This window comes from Salvelinus fontinalis, chromosome 27, assembly GCF_029448725.1.
Source record: "Salvelinus fontinalis isolate EN_2023a chromosome 27, ASM2944872v1, whole genome shotgun sequence".
In the NCBI taxonomy this organism is placed as follows: Eukaryota; Metazoa; Chordata; class Actinopteri; order Salmoniformes; family Salmonidae; genus Salvelinus; species Salvelinus fontinalis.
Window position 1 is genome coordinate 11,428,260 of NC_074691.1, and position 14,777 is coordinate 11,443,036.

The following is a 14,777-nucleotide window of genomic DNA, read 5'->3' on the forward strand; positions in this document are numbered from 1 at the left end:
TGTCAGGACCCGGTGCGAGAAACAGTCACTAATAATCGGCAGAACCCAGAAGATGAGGCAGACACAGCAGTACTAAAGATGGTGGTTTAATAAAAGAACAAGATCTTCAGGCAAAGAATATAAATCCACAACGTCCAAAATAAAGCCTAAAGGCAAAAATGGATATCTTCCAAAATACAAAGAAAATCCACAAAGTGGTAAGAACAGCAAGGGAAAAAACAAACCTCAAAAGACTAATCCAAAATACACAAGAACAAAACCAGAGAACCTCTGGAAAATCCAAAAAGAGAAAATATATGTTCATAACAAGGCTTGGGCTGGGGCTGGGTGCTAACATACAAACACTGAGCAAAGAACTGGGGAACACACAGGGTTTAAATACCAACAAGGGAACGACACACAGGTGCAAACAATAAGAGAGCAAGGAAAAAACAAAAGGTTCAAAAAAGGTGCAATGGGGACATCTAGTGACAAAAACCAGAACAGTCCTGGCCAAAACCTGACAAAAATACATTTGAAATAGAAATGAGGTAAAGGGATTTAAGTTGGCCTGCGTTAAAGTCCCTGGCCACTAGGAGCGCCGCTTCTAGATGAGCATTTTCTTGTTTGCTTATGGCCTTATACAGCTCGTTGAGTGCGATCTTAATGCCAGCGTCATTTTGTGGTGGTAAATAGACGGCTACAATAAATATAGATGAAAACTCTCTTGTAGATGGTGTGGTCAACAGCTTATCATGAGGTACTCTACCTTAGGCGAGGAATACCTTGAGACTACCTTAATATTAGACATTGCGCACCAGCTGTTATTGACAAATATACTTTTTGTAGTGACTCAAGGAGTGACTAAAGGTCTAAAGTGAACCAAACAAGGTGTGTACAACATTTATATGATTTACAAAATGTATTATACAGAATATTACACTGTAATGGAAAACGGTGATTTGCAGTGCATTCGAAAAGTATCCAGACTGCTTCACTTTTTCCACATTTTGTTGTTATAGCCTTATTCTAAAATGTATTATATTTAAAAAAGAATCCTCATCAATCTACAAACAAAACCCCATAATGACAAAGGGAAAACAGTTTATTTTTTTATTTTTGCAAATGTATTTAAACAAAAAAAACAGAAATACTTTATTTACATAAGTATTCAGACCTTTTGCAATGAGTCTAGAAATTGAGGTCAGGTGCATCCTGTTTCCATTTAACATCCTGAGATGTTTCTACAAGTTGATTGGAGTCCACCTGTGGTATATTCAATTGATTGGACATGATTTGGAAAGTCACACAACTGTCTAAATAAGGTCCCACAGTTGACAGTGCATGTCAGAGCAAAAACCAAGCCATGAGGGTGAAAGAACTGTCCGTAGAGTTCCGAGACAGGATTATGCCGAGACACAGATCTGGGGAAGGGTACCAAAAAATGTCTGCAGCATTGAAGGTCCCAAAGAACATAGTGGCCTCCATCATTCTTAAATGGAAGAAGTTTGGAACCGCCAATACTCTTCCTAGAGCTGTCCGTCCGTCCAAACTGAGCAATCGGGGGAGAAGGGCCTTGGTTAGGGAGGTGACCAAGAACCCGATGGTCACTCTGACAGAACTCCAGATTTCCTCTGTGGAGAACATTCCAGAAGGACAACCATCTCTGCAGCACTCCACCAATCAGGCCTTTATGGTAGAGTGGCCAGATGAAAGCCACTCCTCAGTAAAAGGCACATGACAGCCCGCTTGGAGTTTGCCAAAAGGCACCTAAAGAACTCTCAGACCAAAAGAAACAAGATTCACTGGTCTGATGAAACCATGATTGAACTCTTTGGCCTAAATGCCAAGTGTCATGTCTGGAGGAAACCTGGCAACTTCCTTACAGTGAAGCATGGTGATGGCAGCATCATGCTGTTGGGGTGTTTTTCAGCAGCAGGGACTAGGAGACTAGTCAGGATCAAGGGAAAGATTAATGGAGCAAAGTACAGAAAGATCCTTGATGAAAACCTGCTCCAGAGCACTCAGGACCTTTGACTGAGCCGAAGGTTCACCTTCCAACAGGACAACAACCCTAAGCACACAGCCAAGACAACGCAGGAGTGGCTTTGGGACAAGTCTCTGAATGTCCTTGAGTGGCCCAGCCAGAGCCCAGACAGAACATCTCTGGAGAGATCTGATAATAGCTGTGCAGCGACGCTCCCCATCCAACCTGACAGAGCTTGAGAGGATCTGCAGAGAAGAATTGAAAAAACTTCCCCAATACAGGTGTGGCAAGCTTGTAGTTTCATACCCAAAAATATTTAAGGCTGTAATCGCTGCCAAAGGTGCTTCAACAAAGTACTGAGTTAAAGGTCTGAACTTACGGAAATGTGATATTTCCGTTTTTTTTAAATCAATGTAGAAACTTTTTTTTTGCTTTGTTATTATTGGGTTTTGTGTGTAGAACAATTTATTACATTTTAGAATAAGGCTGTAACGTAACAAAATGTGGACAAAGTCAAGAGTTCTGAATACTTTCCAAATGCACTGTATATGGTACAGTGAAGCATTATCCTACAGCATACTGTAAATTATGGTGAATTGTGGGAAAATGGTGTGGGCAGGGACAGAATGGCTGTATTTCAAATGGTACTGTAATTCCACCCCACAGAATACAGCACCATGACATAGTTTAGGAGCGACAAAAACACTTTGACCACTAGTGGTTGCATGGTATTGTTGTTTCTGGCTCATTAACATGTTTTGAGGTGTGCCTCGTAAGAGCATTTATGCCACCTGTTAGTGAGAGTGCTGTCAGTATACAGTGGGGCAAAAAAGTATTTAGTCAGCCACCAATTGTGCAAGTTCTCCCACTTAAAAAGATGAGAGAGGCCTGTAATTTTCATCATAGGTACACTTCAACTATGACAGACAAAATGAGAAAAAAAATCCAGAAAATCACATTGTAGGATTTTTTATGAATTTATTTGCAAATTATGGTGGAAAATAAGTATTTGGTCAACAACAAAAGTTTATCTCAATACTTTGTTATATACCCTTTGTTGGCAATGACAGAGGTCAAACGTTTTCTGTAAGTCTTCACAAGGTTTTCACACACTGTTGCTGGTATTTTGGCCCATTCCTCCATGCAGATCTCCTCTAGAGCAGTGATGTTTTGGGGCTGTTGCTGGGCAACACGGACTTTCAACTCCCTCCAAAGATTTTCTATGGGGTTGAGATCTGGAGACTGGCTAGGCCACTCCAGGACCTTGAAATGCTTCTTACGAAGCCACTCCTTCGTTGCCCGGGCGGTGTGTTTGGGATCATTGTCATGCTGAAAGACTCAGCCATGTTTCATCTTCAATGCCCTTGCTGATGGAAGGAGGTTTTCACTCAAAATCTCACGATACATGGCCCCATTCATTCTTTCCTTTACACGGATCAGTCGTCCTGGTCCCTTTGCAGAAAAACAGCCCCAAAGCATGATGTTTCCACCCCCACGCTTCACAGTAGGTATGGTGTTCTTTGGATGCAACTCAGCATTCTTTGTCCTCCAAACACGACGAGTTGAGTTTTTACCAAAAAGTTCTATTTTGGTTTCATCTGACCATATGACATTCTCCCAATCTTCTTCTGGATCATCCAAATGCTCTCTAGCAAACTTCAGACGGGCCTGGACATGTACTGGCTTAAGCAGGGGGACACATCTGGCACTGCAGGATTTGAGTCCCTGGCGGCGTAGTGTGTTACTGATGGTAGGCTTTGTTACTTTGGTCCCAGCTCTCTGCAGGTCATTCACTAGGCCCCCCCGTGTGGTTCTGGGATTTTTGCTCACCGGTCTTGTGATCATTTTGACCCCACGGGGTGAGATCTTGCGTGGAGCCCCAGATCGAGGGAGATAATCAGTGGTCTTGTATGTCTTCCATTTCCTAATAATTGCTCCCACAGTTGATTTCTTCAAACCAAGCTGCTTACCTATTGCAGATTCAGTCTTCCCAGCCTGGTGCAGGTCTACAATTTTGTTTCTGGTGTCCTTTGACAGCTCTTTGGTCTTGGCCATAGTGGAGTTTGGAGTGTGACTGTTTTGAGGTTGTGGACAGGTGTCTTTTATACTGATAACAAGTTCAAACAGGTGCCATTAATACAGGTAACGAGTGGAGGACAGAGGAGCCTCTTAAAGAAGAAGTTACAGGTCTGTGAGAGCCAGAAATCTTGCTTGTTTGTAGGTGACCAAATACTTATTTTCCACCATAATTTGCAAATAAATTCATTAAAAATCCTACAATGTGATTTTCTGGAATTTTTTTTCTCATTTTGTCTGTCATAGTTAAGGTGTACCTATGATGACAATTACAGGCCTCTCTCATCTTTTTAAGTTGGAGAACTTGCACATTTGGTGGCTGACTAAATACTTTTTTGCCCCACTGTATGTGAGGTAGGCCAAGCTTTCATTTGAAATCTAATACGTACCCTTAATAGGCTATTAGGCTATTGAGAGATCCTTGGCCAGCACTAAATTAAATTAGCTGGAAGGCAGATTTAACCTACAGTACTTTCAAATTTACTTTGTCTTGCTGAGTCTCTGTGAACCTCAAAAGTGAAGACAAATGCAGAAATGCGATAGATTAAAACACTATACTTGCTGTGTAGTTGCTTAGAGCTGTGGTGGTATTTTCACCTTCATACTGCTTATTTCCCTTCTTCAGATTTCTGTAGGTGACCTTTTGATCCGTGCAATTTTATCTCAGCTTATTTGCATGAACATGAGCAAGTGCTGCCACTCAATAACATGACTTGAAACAAAGGGATACTCAATATTGGATGGACAATTTATAACATCTGTGTATACAATCATGTTTTTCCCATCTGCATGCTTTGTTCCTCACCTCCCTCTCTTCCACCCACCATCTCTTCCCATCCTCCGCTTAATCTGTCACCCAGTCACTTCCTTTTCTAGAGAAAGGAGAGGAGACAGAAGTATTCTGATATGCTGAAAAAAAGAAAATACATTTGTAGAGTTGTATACTTTAAAATGACGAAAAGAAAATCGGGAAACTACATTCATACAGTTTCTTGACTGTGTCCAGCTTGCTAAAAATACCTGAAAATCCCTTTTTAACCGAGTTGAAAGTCCATGTTGCCCAGCAACAGCCCCAAAACATCACTGCTCTAGAGGAGATCTGCATGGAGGAATGGGCCAAAATACCAGCAACAGTGTGTGAAAACCTTGTGAAGACTTACAGAAAACGTTTGACCTCTGTCATTGCCAACAAAGGGTATATAACAAAGTATTGAGATAAACTTTTGTTGTTGACCAAATACTTATTTTCCACCATAATTTGCAAATAAATTCATAAAAAATCCTACAATGTGATTTTCTGGATTTTTTTTCTTATTTTGTCTGTCATAGTTGAAGTGTACCTATGATGAAAATTACAGGCCTCTCTCATCTTTTTAAGTGGGAGAACTTGCACAATTGGTGGCTGACTAAATACTTTTTTGCCCCACTGTATACTGTATCACACATTTTAAACGTTGTCCATTTTAATGTAGAATACAGTATACGGTATGTTTTAATTAAGCATATGGCTAGCTAACTGGTTAACAAGAAATGTGTAAACATACAATACAAAACGAATAGGTAGTTAGTTAACTACACACACACACTCCAAAAGTGTAAGTATGATTCAGAAAACCAAACATGCATATTTAAACAGATATTTTTTGTTGCTTCTGCCTCTTTTGTTGATTCTGCTGTTTTGATTGGTTGGCCACAACTGACATTGAAGAGCTGTCCTTTTGACAGACAGCAATACCCTATGAAAGTGCCGCCTTCTTCCTGGATCCAGTACCTAAGGTTTTTGAATGGGCTTCAACCTTATATCATAAAATTAATGTAATATAAGATACTGTATATAAAATTATATTCCTATATGTGTATTGATTTGCTCATACCTGATGCCTTTTATCAAAATATTTAAAGACAAATTAAGACACATCGGCGAACGTTAGAAAAGTCTAATTTGAACTACAATTCCTGCAGCCTTGTTAGAATGCCTGGAAGAGTTGAGGAATCACAAGATGCTAAAAATCTGTTAGTTACAGTCTGTTTGATGGGTTTTATATTAGATTACACTGGGGATTTAAAAAAATGTAAATCAAAAATCAAAAATGTAGAACGGCAAGCTGTCAAAAGTAAGACATATGCAGCTGGTGAGAGTTGTAGTTCTATTGAAACTGTTGTAACTTTTTGGCTTCATGCTTCTTTTTGGCTGTCAAATACGTTGAAACCCAGCATATGTTAAATAAATTCACTCAGAAACACATACATTTGAATATATATGTTATATGACAACATTTTCATGAATTTGACGATGTATTTTAGAAGCCAATTCTTAGCCTACAAAACGAGGAACCAGGAATAACCACTTTCATGACTTATAGGCACCAATAAGAACTGGAGACTGCGTCCAAGATGTCCAACCTCTGTTTTCAAGGTAATCTGCTCACGCTTGCATACGCCGATTCATGGACAAACATCACATGCGCACTACCACGCAGTGCCCACAGGGAGAAACGCGAGCAGTGACAATGTCATCATGTCATCCAAAAACATGGCAGACATTGGATGAATATAAAATGTTAATACACTATTATACAAAAGTATGTGGACACCCCTTCAAATTAGTGGATTCGGCTATTTCAGCCACACCCATTGCTGACAGGTGTATAAAATCGAGCACACAGCCATACAATCTCCATAGACAAACACAGCTTACAGAACGGGACCACCGAGAGCTGAAGCATGTAGCGCGTAAAAATCGTCTGTCCTCGGTTGCAACACTCACTACCGAGTTTCAAACTGCCTCTGGAAGCAACGTCAGCACAATAACTGTTTGTCGGGAGTTTCATGAAATGGGTTTCGCAGCCACACACAAGCCAAGATCACCATGCGTAATGCCAAGCATCGGCTGGAGTTGTGTAAAGCTTGCCGCCATTGGACTCTGGAGCAATGGAAACGCTTCACCATCTGGCAGTCCGACAGACATATCTGGGTTTGGCGGATGCCAAGAGAACGCTACCTGCCCCAATGCATAGTGCCAACTCTAAAGTTTAGTGGAGGAGGAATAATGGTCTGGGGCTGTTTTTCATTGTTCGGACTAGAAACCTTAGTTCTAATGAAGGGAAATCTTAATGCTACAGCATACAATGACATTCTAGATAATTCTGTGCTTCCAACTTTGTGGCAACAGTTTGGGGAAGGCCCTTTCCTGTTTCAGCATGACAATGCCTCCTGCACAAAGCGAGGTCCTTACAGAAATGGTTTGTCGAGATCGGTGTGGAAGAACTTGATTGGCCTGCACAGAGCCCTGAACTCAACCCTATTGAACACCTTTGGGATGAATTGGAATGCCATCTGCGAGCCAGGCCTAATCGCCCAACATCAGTGCCCTACCTCACTAATGCTCTTGTGGCTGAATGGAAGCAAGTCCCTGCAGCAATGTTCCAACATGTAATGGAAAGCCTTCCCAGAAGAGTGGGAAAGACTTTATAGCAGCAAATGGGTACCAACCAATTAATGCCCATGATTTTGGAATGAAATGTTCTTCGAGAAAGTGTCCAAATACTTTAGGTCATGTAGTAGTGTATCTTCAGCTGAGAGTGCTGAAAACAAATTGGCCTCAGCGACAATTATTGGAACAATTCAACGGATGCTTTGTGCACAAAGGTGATGACTAAAGTGGCTTATTAGGAATTTTCTCATCTGACTTCTCTCTGTGGCCCTTGTATGGAAATGGTCTTTCTGGGCCGGGTGTCAGTTAAACTTTAGTACCGAAGCAAAAATGTAGGAGCAGTCAAAACCGTGCTTCTAGACCGGAACCCTGGCCCCTTGATGGGCACAGATTATCCAGTATATTGACCACATACTCTAACCCGCCCGCCCTAACAATTAAAATAAATGTCTTCGAAAATGGAAGGCAGTTGGGAAGAGGCAAGGTGGGACCATTCTAGCCAATGAGAGGGCAGATACGCGTGTGAACAGCACAACGGTTTCCACTAGTTAACACAGCCACAAAGTCAAAATTGGCTATATCGTGCTTTTGGTTTAAATTTAAGGTTAGGGTTATGCATAAGGTTAGCAGTGTGGTTAGGGTTGGGTTTAAAATCACATTTTAAGATATGTAGAAATAGGCGGGGTTTATAACTTTGTGGCTGTTGTAGCTAAAGTGTTTTTTCTCAAAGTTGCCGGTATGTCACGTGTCCTACTTATATCAGTACACTTGTAACAGCCTAATCATTACGAAACTTATATTTGATAAAATAAGCCATTCAATTCTTTGTTAACCAAATTTGGCACTCGTTCATTGACCTCTATACAAAATAAACAGGGGAAAACGCCACCTGCTGGAGAAGACAGATTTTGGGCCCAGTTATCTCTCTTGCTTCACCTCTTCTTCTCTGGTATAGGCCTACATTTGTGCCCACCATTTTTAATTACTTTGATTTCCACATGCTGGTCTCTTGAACTAGAGGCTTAGATGACATTTTACATCCTTTAAAATGTTTTGCTTTTTTATTTCAGCAAATCCTTGCACAAACGGTTACATTTAATATATTATCAATTTGAAATGTTTCTTTAAAATACAATGATGTTCCATATTGTCTGCCGAACAGATAAACAAGAACGTTACAACAGAATGTTTCTCATGCTGAGATACTGATGTAAAGCTATATTTTCCTACATAGGTATATTTATTGCCTTACAATTTCAAGTGTAATAGTAATTAACAACAGATTCCAATTCATGCTATAGATAACAAAACTAGGAATCATAGTGACTTTGCCATGATAAGCAGCAAAGCAAACATCTGGTCACACTATATTGTTTACCACAATTTCCAATCACGTCGTTATTTTACAAGCTGCCTTTGTGTTAATAACTCAAATCAACTCAATTAAAATCAAACACACAAACAATAGCTTGGTTTATCATACTATCATACAACATGTTATATCTATGCCTTAGCTGTAGGCAACTTACAGGTTCCAGAACATTGATATAGGGAAATTAAATAGGGGACCATCACTAAGTCTTGAAGTCTTCATGCAGAGTTTGAGCTTATCAACGCCCAAAAGCCTGAATCATTCCCTTGAGGGAGCAAACCAACCCCGATAAACTACACAGAGATCCCAGAGTTAAGATTAGAAGGTCCAGGGCCTTGAGCCTGCTGCTCATGGTGGTCCACTTGAGCTGCAGGTGGAAGAGGGAGGGCAGGATGAAGGTCATGGCCGCCCCCGTCACGCTGCCCGTCAGCCCCATGAGCAGGGAGAAGTGGGGCATGTAGAGTGCCATGAGGAAGGTCATCAACAGGAGACAGCCCCGCAGAACCAGAGTCCCCATGTCCACACCCACCTGCGCCGCTTCCAGCCTTAGAACACTGCTCTGGAGGACCTCAGCCACAGCGTAGAAGGGCAGGGGGTAGGAGAGGAGGGCCTTAGCCAGGAGGCACAGGTTGACCACCATACGTAGGCCAATGGGAAGGTTATCAGTGATCACCTCTTTAGTATCCTCGCCCCAGGTGAGGAAGGCCAGCACAGAGAAGGTGGTTTTCAACACACAAGCCAGGGAGTGTGTCCAGCTCATCATATCAGAGAAGTCCCCCCTGTCCTCCATGCTTCCCTCCAGGGTGGGCAGGAAGATCTGGGAGGTGTAGCTGAAGATGATGACCCCCACGGACACCAGGAACCTCTCAAAGTCCACCAAGAGGACCATCCTCCTCCAGGACCAGCTGTGGGCTTGGTGCAGGCAGTAGGCCACCACGATGAAGGTGATGAGGAACTGGGCCAGGGAGCAGAGCAGGCTGAGTCTGGAGACCACCCTCAGGTCCCGGATCAGCATGCAGGGCACTAGGGTCAGGAAGGTCATCACGGACCAGGCAGCGGGGGGGAGCGGGAGGAAGGAGAAGCTGTGACACATTAGGTTGGTGCTGACCACCAGGTAGAGGATACAGGTCATCATCAGCTCTACCACCTGTGCTGCGTTCACCACACGCCCGCCCAGGAGGGGACACAGGCGCTTACAGCAGGCATTGGCGATGTCCTCGTAGGTGTCCCGCACTCGTATGGGCTGGCCCTCCTCGTTGTCCTCGTACAGGCAGGATACAAGGATCTTACCTGTGTAGTTGCAGATGACCGCAGCCAGAATGAGCAGTAGCAATCCTAGGTAGCCACTCTGAAGGAGAGCGTAAGGCAACCCCAGAACAAAGATACCCTAGGAGAAAGAAGAAAACAAGTGAACGACACATAGAATGTGAACACAGTGTTTCCTCGATTGAAGTACAAGTCATCACCAAGGACAGTGTAAATTATTCTTTGCTCTTAGCCTTAGACTTTATTGTTTGAAAACTGCCACACATTAGAGGATGTTAAACTTATTCATTAAAGATAACATTCTGCTTCAATCTTGTGCAACTGAATTTCTTCACGTGCCGTAAACTATTCAGTAGACCACACAACATTAATACAACAATCTTATCTTGCAACAAATTCCTAAATGGATAGTCTGAGCAACGTCGGGCTTTAAGTCAAATTGCAATGCAGAACAATGTAAGTAAACAAACTCTGTTTATAATGTGATTCTGAGTTAATATGTAGATGCTCTACATAGATAAAGTCAGTCCAGACAATAGGACACTGGGTATTTAGTGTTGCTGGAAAAGTACATGGTGTTGAAGATTATGATGATGCAATGACAAGGTAGTAACTGAACAGATGTAGTTGTTTACAATTAATCATACTCTGGCGTAGAAAACACAAATGAAAGTTAGTAGCCTGATTATCTTATAAAAAAAGTCTGGGACACTGTTGATTTGAATATGAATAGGTAGGGGAAAAACTGCTGAAATGTATATTTACTTACATACTAATAATATGCTGTAGTTATTGAAATGGTCTTGTTTACAAAGGATTATTCTCAGCTCTTCCATTCCTTCCATTAAATATACTGTAATTAAAATGCATCCTCTAAGCACAACAACAACAACACAATATCGATAATCACCCAGTGCACGATCTAACATTCATTTTCCTCCATAACCATAATCATTTCTTGAGAATGGAAAAAACACAAAAAGCTAAACATAGAGAAGCATCTTTCCTAAGGTCTGAAGTAAAAAATCTAGGTTACCTGAATAGCATTGGTCACGTTCCATCCTGCCTCCCAGGTGGTGATTTTAAGACAGCTGCTGCTGGAGGGACTGGTAGGTGTCTCATTTCCCCCCTCTGGGCTGGAGGTGGTGGGTGACTCCCTGGTCTCCTCTTGGTCCTCTCCATAGGTCCTGCTCAACTCATCCCTCTGGGCGAACCCTAGGCTCTCCTCATCCCCATGGAGGAACCTGGAGGTCCACAGCAGCTCTGCCTGTGTCCCCAACCAGTCTAGTCTTAGAAATGACATTTTAGTGTGGGTTTAGAGGGCTCTGTCTTCAGCAAATTATACTGTAAACAGCCACTCAGGTCAGACGAGAGAGGCTACCTGTTGAGGTGATGGTTCCCTCCCCATCACAAACTCTAACCGCCAGCAGACAGCAGTGTCAATCTTAAGGGGGCTCAACCCCATACACACTTAATGACCACTGCACACAACGTGAACCTGAGAGGCTAAATTGGCTCTCCCTGACATTTAAATGGTCTAACAGGTGAGACAGTATGAGGGTGATTGACAGGCTGTTGAACTGTGACAAAGGATAATAGCTTCCGGCTTTTAAGATGTAGAATGAGTCCATCATGCAAGAATAATCAGATATAATTGAATGTCTTGCCTCTGCAAAGGTCCTGAGAGGGGCCCATTTGAGTTTATAAGTTGTAATTTCTATTTTGAAACAACAAGATATGATAATAGTTTAGGGCTTTTGTGCAGATAACTTATATTTAAATAGTTGGCCTTAGTTCAACTATGGCAGTTAAATTTAACACCAGAGGGAGCAATAGAGGACCAAAAGCATGGGTGCCTAAATGTTTGCACTGGTCTCAGCATCAATGACAAACCTACATTGTAACACTTGGAAAGTTACATTTTGTTTTCAGCACATAGGTTAGTTTGTTTCTTACTATTATAAGACCACCATTATCATCGTAAAGTTTGGTAAAGGTATTATTCTTCCCTTAATCCCATTCCATATGATCCCTTCACTTCTGTTCTGTGACGCCCCCTCCCATTTGTGGGAGTGGGAGAGTTTCTTGAACTTGCAAAAGTCACTCTTTGACATTCCCCTCAATTTCAGGCGCCGAGTCCGTCGCACATAAAGCGACTCCGCCAGACTGCACGCTGATGAAGAGATTTGAAAATGAAAGGTCTATCGTTTTTTACACTCATAGCGTTGCTATGGCAATGCAGCCGAGCGCAGCAAAGGGGTGAGTGGATCGTTTGCCAAGTATTCGCTTTACTCACAATCTGAAATATTTCGTTCTGATTTGTGAATTAGTCACAGGTTTGACCAATCCTTTTGTTTAAATAATAATATCCAAATATTCCTTGGCAAGATTGCTCTTTTATTTTGAGCTTACTCTAGTATTTTCATTAAACAGACACATTAACATATTTTTTAAATGACGTTAGAATATTGGTTTGGGTGACAAAAGTAGAGAAAATATCATTTATGTTCTAATTAGTCTTCTCTGAACCAAATCTTAGAATAACAGTTTAAAGAAGAATTCTAGACTCTTTCCAGAAATGTCCTGTTTGGACAGCTGTAAACCCACAGAAATGGTTTAGCCATACAACTTTGTTCTGCCACCACTGTATGGGGTACCCACATCATTACATTCAGTGTCAAAACAGAAAGGGATTCTATCAGAAATATCAGTTGGAATCATCAACTGTGTTTTGATGTCTATCTAAGCTTAGATATGAATTGTAAAGATCCACTTTGATTTAAGTTAGAGCTTTCCCTTCATTTTAAATGCTGATTTCAGCTTTGATAGGAAATTGATGCTATCTATACAAACCATGTTTTTTTTAAATCTGATACTAAGGGTACTGTGAGTTAAATGGGGTTGAAATGTAATCATTGGCTGTCACTGTAGGTTTGTGCCTTGTGTCAGTGTATGACTGAGATATATCCCTCTTCTTTATCACATAGAGCTTCGTTCAGTGGCTGTTTTCTAGGTTAGTGATAGGCAGGGTCTGTGTCCTCTCCTGTCAAAGGCAAGGGACACGTGTCCATTAACAGGTGTCACTGTGTTTGTTAACGGAATCCAAAGCAGGGTGGGGGACTCTAAATTTAGCCAGGTGTTAAGCAAAAATAGTGCTATCTCATCCTGTCTTCTAAAGATGCACAGGAAGGAGGCACAGGAAAGAGAAGACATTATATGGATGTGTGCCATGTGTCATCATCGTGATAATCCCTTTTGGATCAGTTATCAGGAGTGTTTTATAACAGAGCTGAGCGGACTGAGGTCAGCGTGTCTCTTCCAATGCTGGGTATTTTGTGGTCATTTAGAGCATCACCAAATCAGCCCAACAGATGTTTAGTCGGAGCTCCAAGTATGTCCAGATGGTGATGCTGGATGAATTTGGGATGGATGATCATACGCAAAAACAACAACATAAGCCCACTCCACATGAGAGAGGAGAGGAAGCTACTGTAACAGACATGTAAGGTTTCTCAGGCCTGCGATATTCCTCTGTGATACTGTAGCTACTTCTGTAACATCCCTGTTTGGCAGGCCACCAACAGTATTATAATGCCACATGGACTACTTTTCACTTTCTCGTTTTTTTATTTCTGTTTGTTTGTGCGTGAAAGACGTGTCTTTTTGTGGTCGTACCTTTCCCTGCAGAGTTGTTTGCAGACTGCTTTTGTGGGAGAAAAGGAGCGTAGAGAAGAAAAATCAATACTCCATTCTGCCACAGCGACAATGAAAACTGGGTCCAACTGTAGTCTGAATTAATCTTAATCAATACTGATGAAAAGATGCCAAGAGTATGATTTGATCAATTGCTGTGGGTGCTTGGGCAATCATTTGAAATTGCTGTGTTTGTCAAAAACATGAATGGCTGACCGTACCTATTTGTTTGAAGACAAATATTTTGTGGAATAATAGCAAAAGAAGAAATGTCTACAGTGGGAAGAAGGGTCTTGTTCATAAAACAGCACTGAGTATTTTTAATTGTCAAAACAAAGATAATTGTAAGTGTAGATTGCCTGGTAATGAGACTCTAAAATATGTTTATCATGTATTTACAATAGTCTGACTGTTTGAATGGCTGTTTTTGTTTAGCATATTTGCGTGAGTATGTGTATAGAACTTCATGCGTGCTAAAACAGTTGTGTCCCCGAGTTGCATCCGATACTACAGTAAACAAGTCTGAGTATTGACCTTGCAGAAGGACACTATAGTTAAATATCAGAAAATCGAATCATTCAGTCGACATTCAGTGTAAATGTTTTATTTAGTTGGAATTGTAAATATTTTGAATTTGTATGATTGTGTGCAGGGCTCCCTTGTAAAAGAGGCCTTGGTCTCAATGGGATTTCCCTGTTTAAAGACATTTCTGTGTGTTTAAATAAATAAAAACAACTAAACACAACACAGGGCCTGCAGCCAGGACTTGAACCGATAACCTTTTGGCTACTATTGCCTCACACATGGGCCCCATATGCAGTCCTTCAGAGAGCTGTGGGTTTTCTCCTCTGACACTCATGGCATACTCCCCACTCAGCAGCTGCACTGAGACACTGCTCTCATGTGATGTGGGCCTGTCTGTCCTGACTAAGTGATGTAAAACTGACCTCTCGCTGTACCCTTTGGTCTCT

At 41.6% G+C, this 14,777-nt stretch overlaps 2 protein-coding genes across 13 annotated transcripts in view; one reads left to right on the plus strand and one right to left on the minus strand.

Annotated features, from left to right (window-relative positions):
* Positions 1–8,517: 8,517 nt before the first annotated feature.
* On the minus strand, positions 8,518–11,728 carry si:dkey-126h10.1 (vesicular inhibitory amino acid transporter). Its single transcript, XM_055885887.1, has 2 exons — positions 11,150–11,728; positions 8,518–10,234 (listed from the first exon to the last, which is right to left on the minus strand). The coding sequence occupies exons 1-2, from the start codon at positions 11,414–11,416 to the stop codon at positions 9,086–9,088; spliced, it is 1,416 nt and encodes a 471-aa protein (XP_055741862.1). The 5' UTR covers positions 11,417–11,728; the 3' UTR covers positions 8,518–9,085.
* Positions 11,729–12,234: 506 nt separating this feature from the next.
* lama2 (laminin, alpha 2) overlaps positions 12,235–14,777 on the plus strand; it is a 166,862-nt gene continuing 164,319 nt past the window's right edge. For all 12 annotated transcript variants that reach the window (XM_055884711.1, XM_055884714.1, XM_055884712.1 and 9 more), the window contains exon 1: positions 12,235–12,372. In XM_055884711.1, coding sequence (XP_055740686.1) covers positions 12,306–12,372 — 67 coding nt within the window. In that variant the 5' untranslated portion in view covers positions 12,235–12,305. The remainder of the gene's footprint in view (positions 12,373–14,777) is intronic.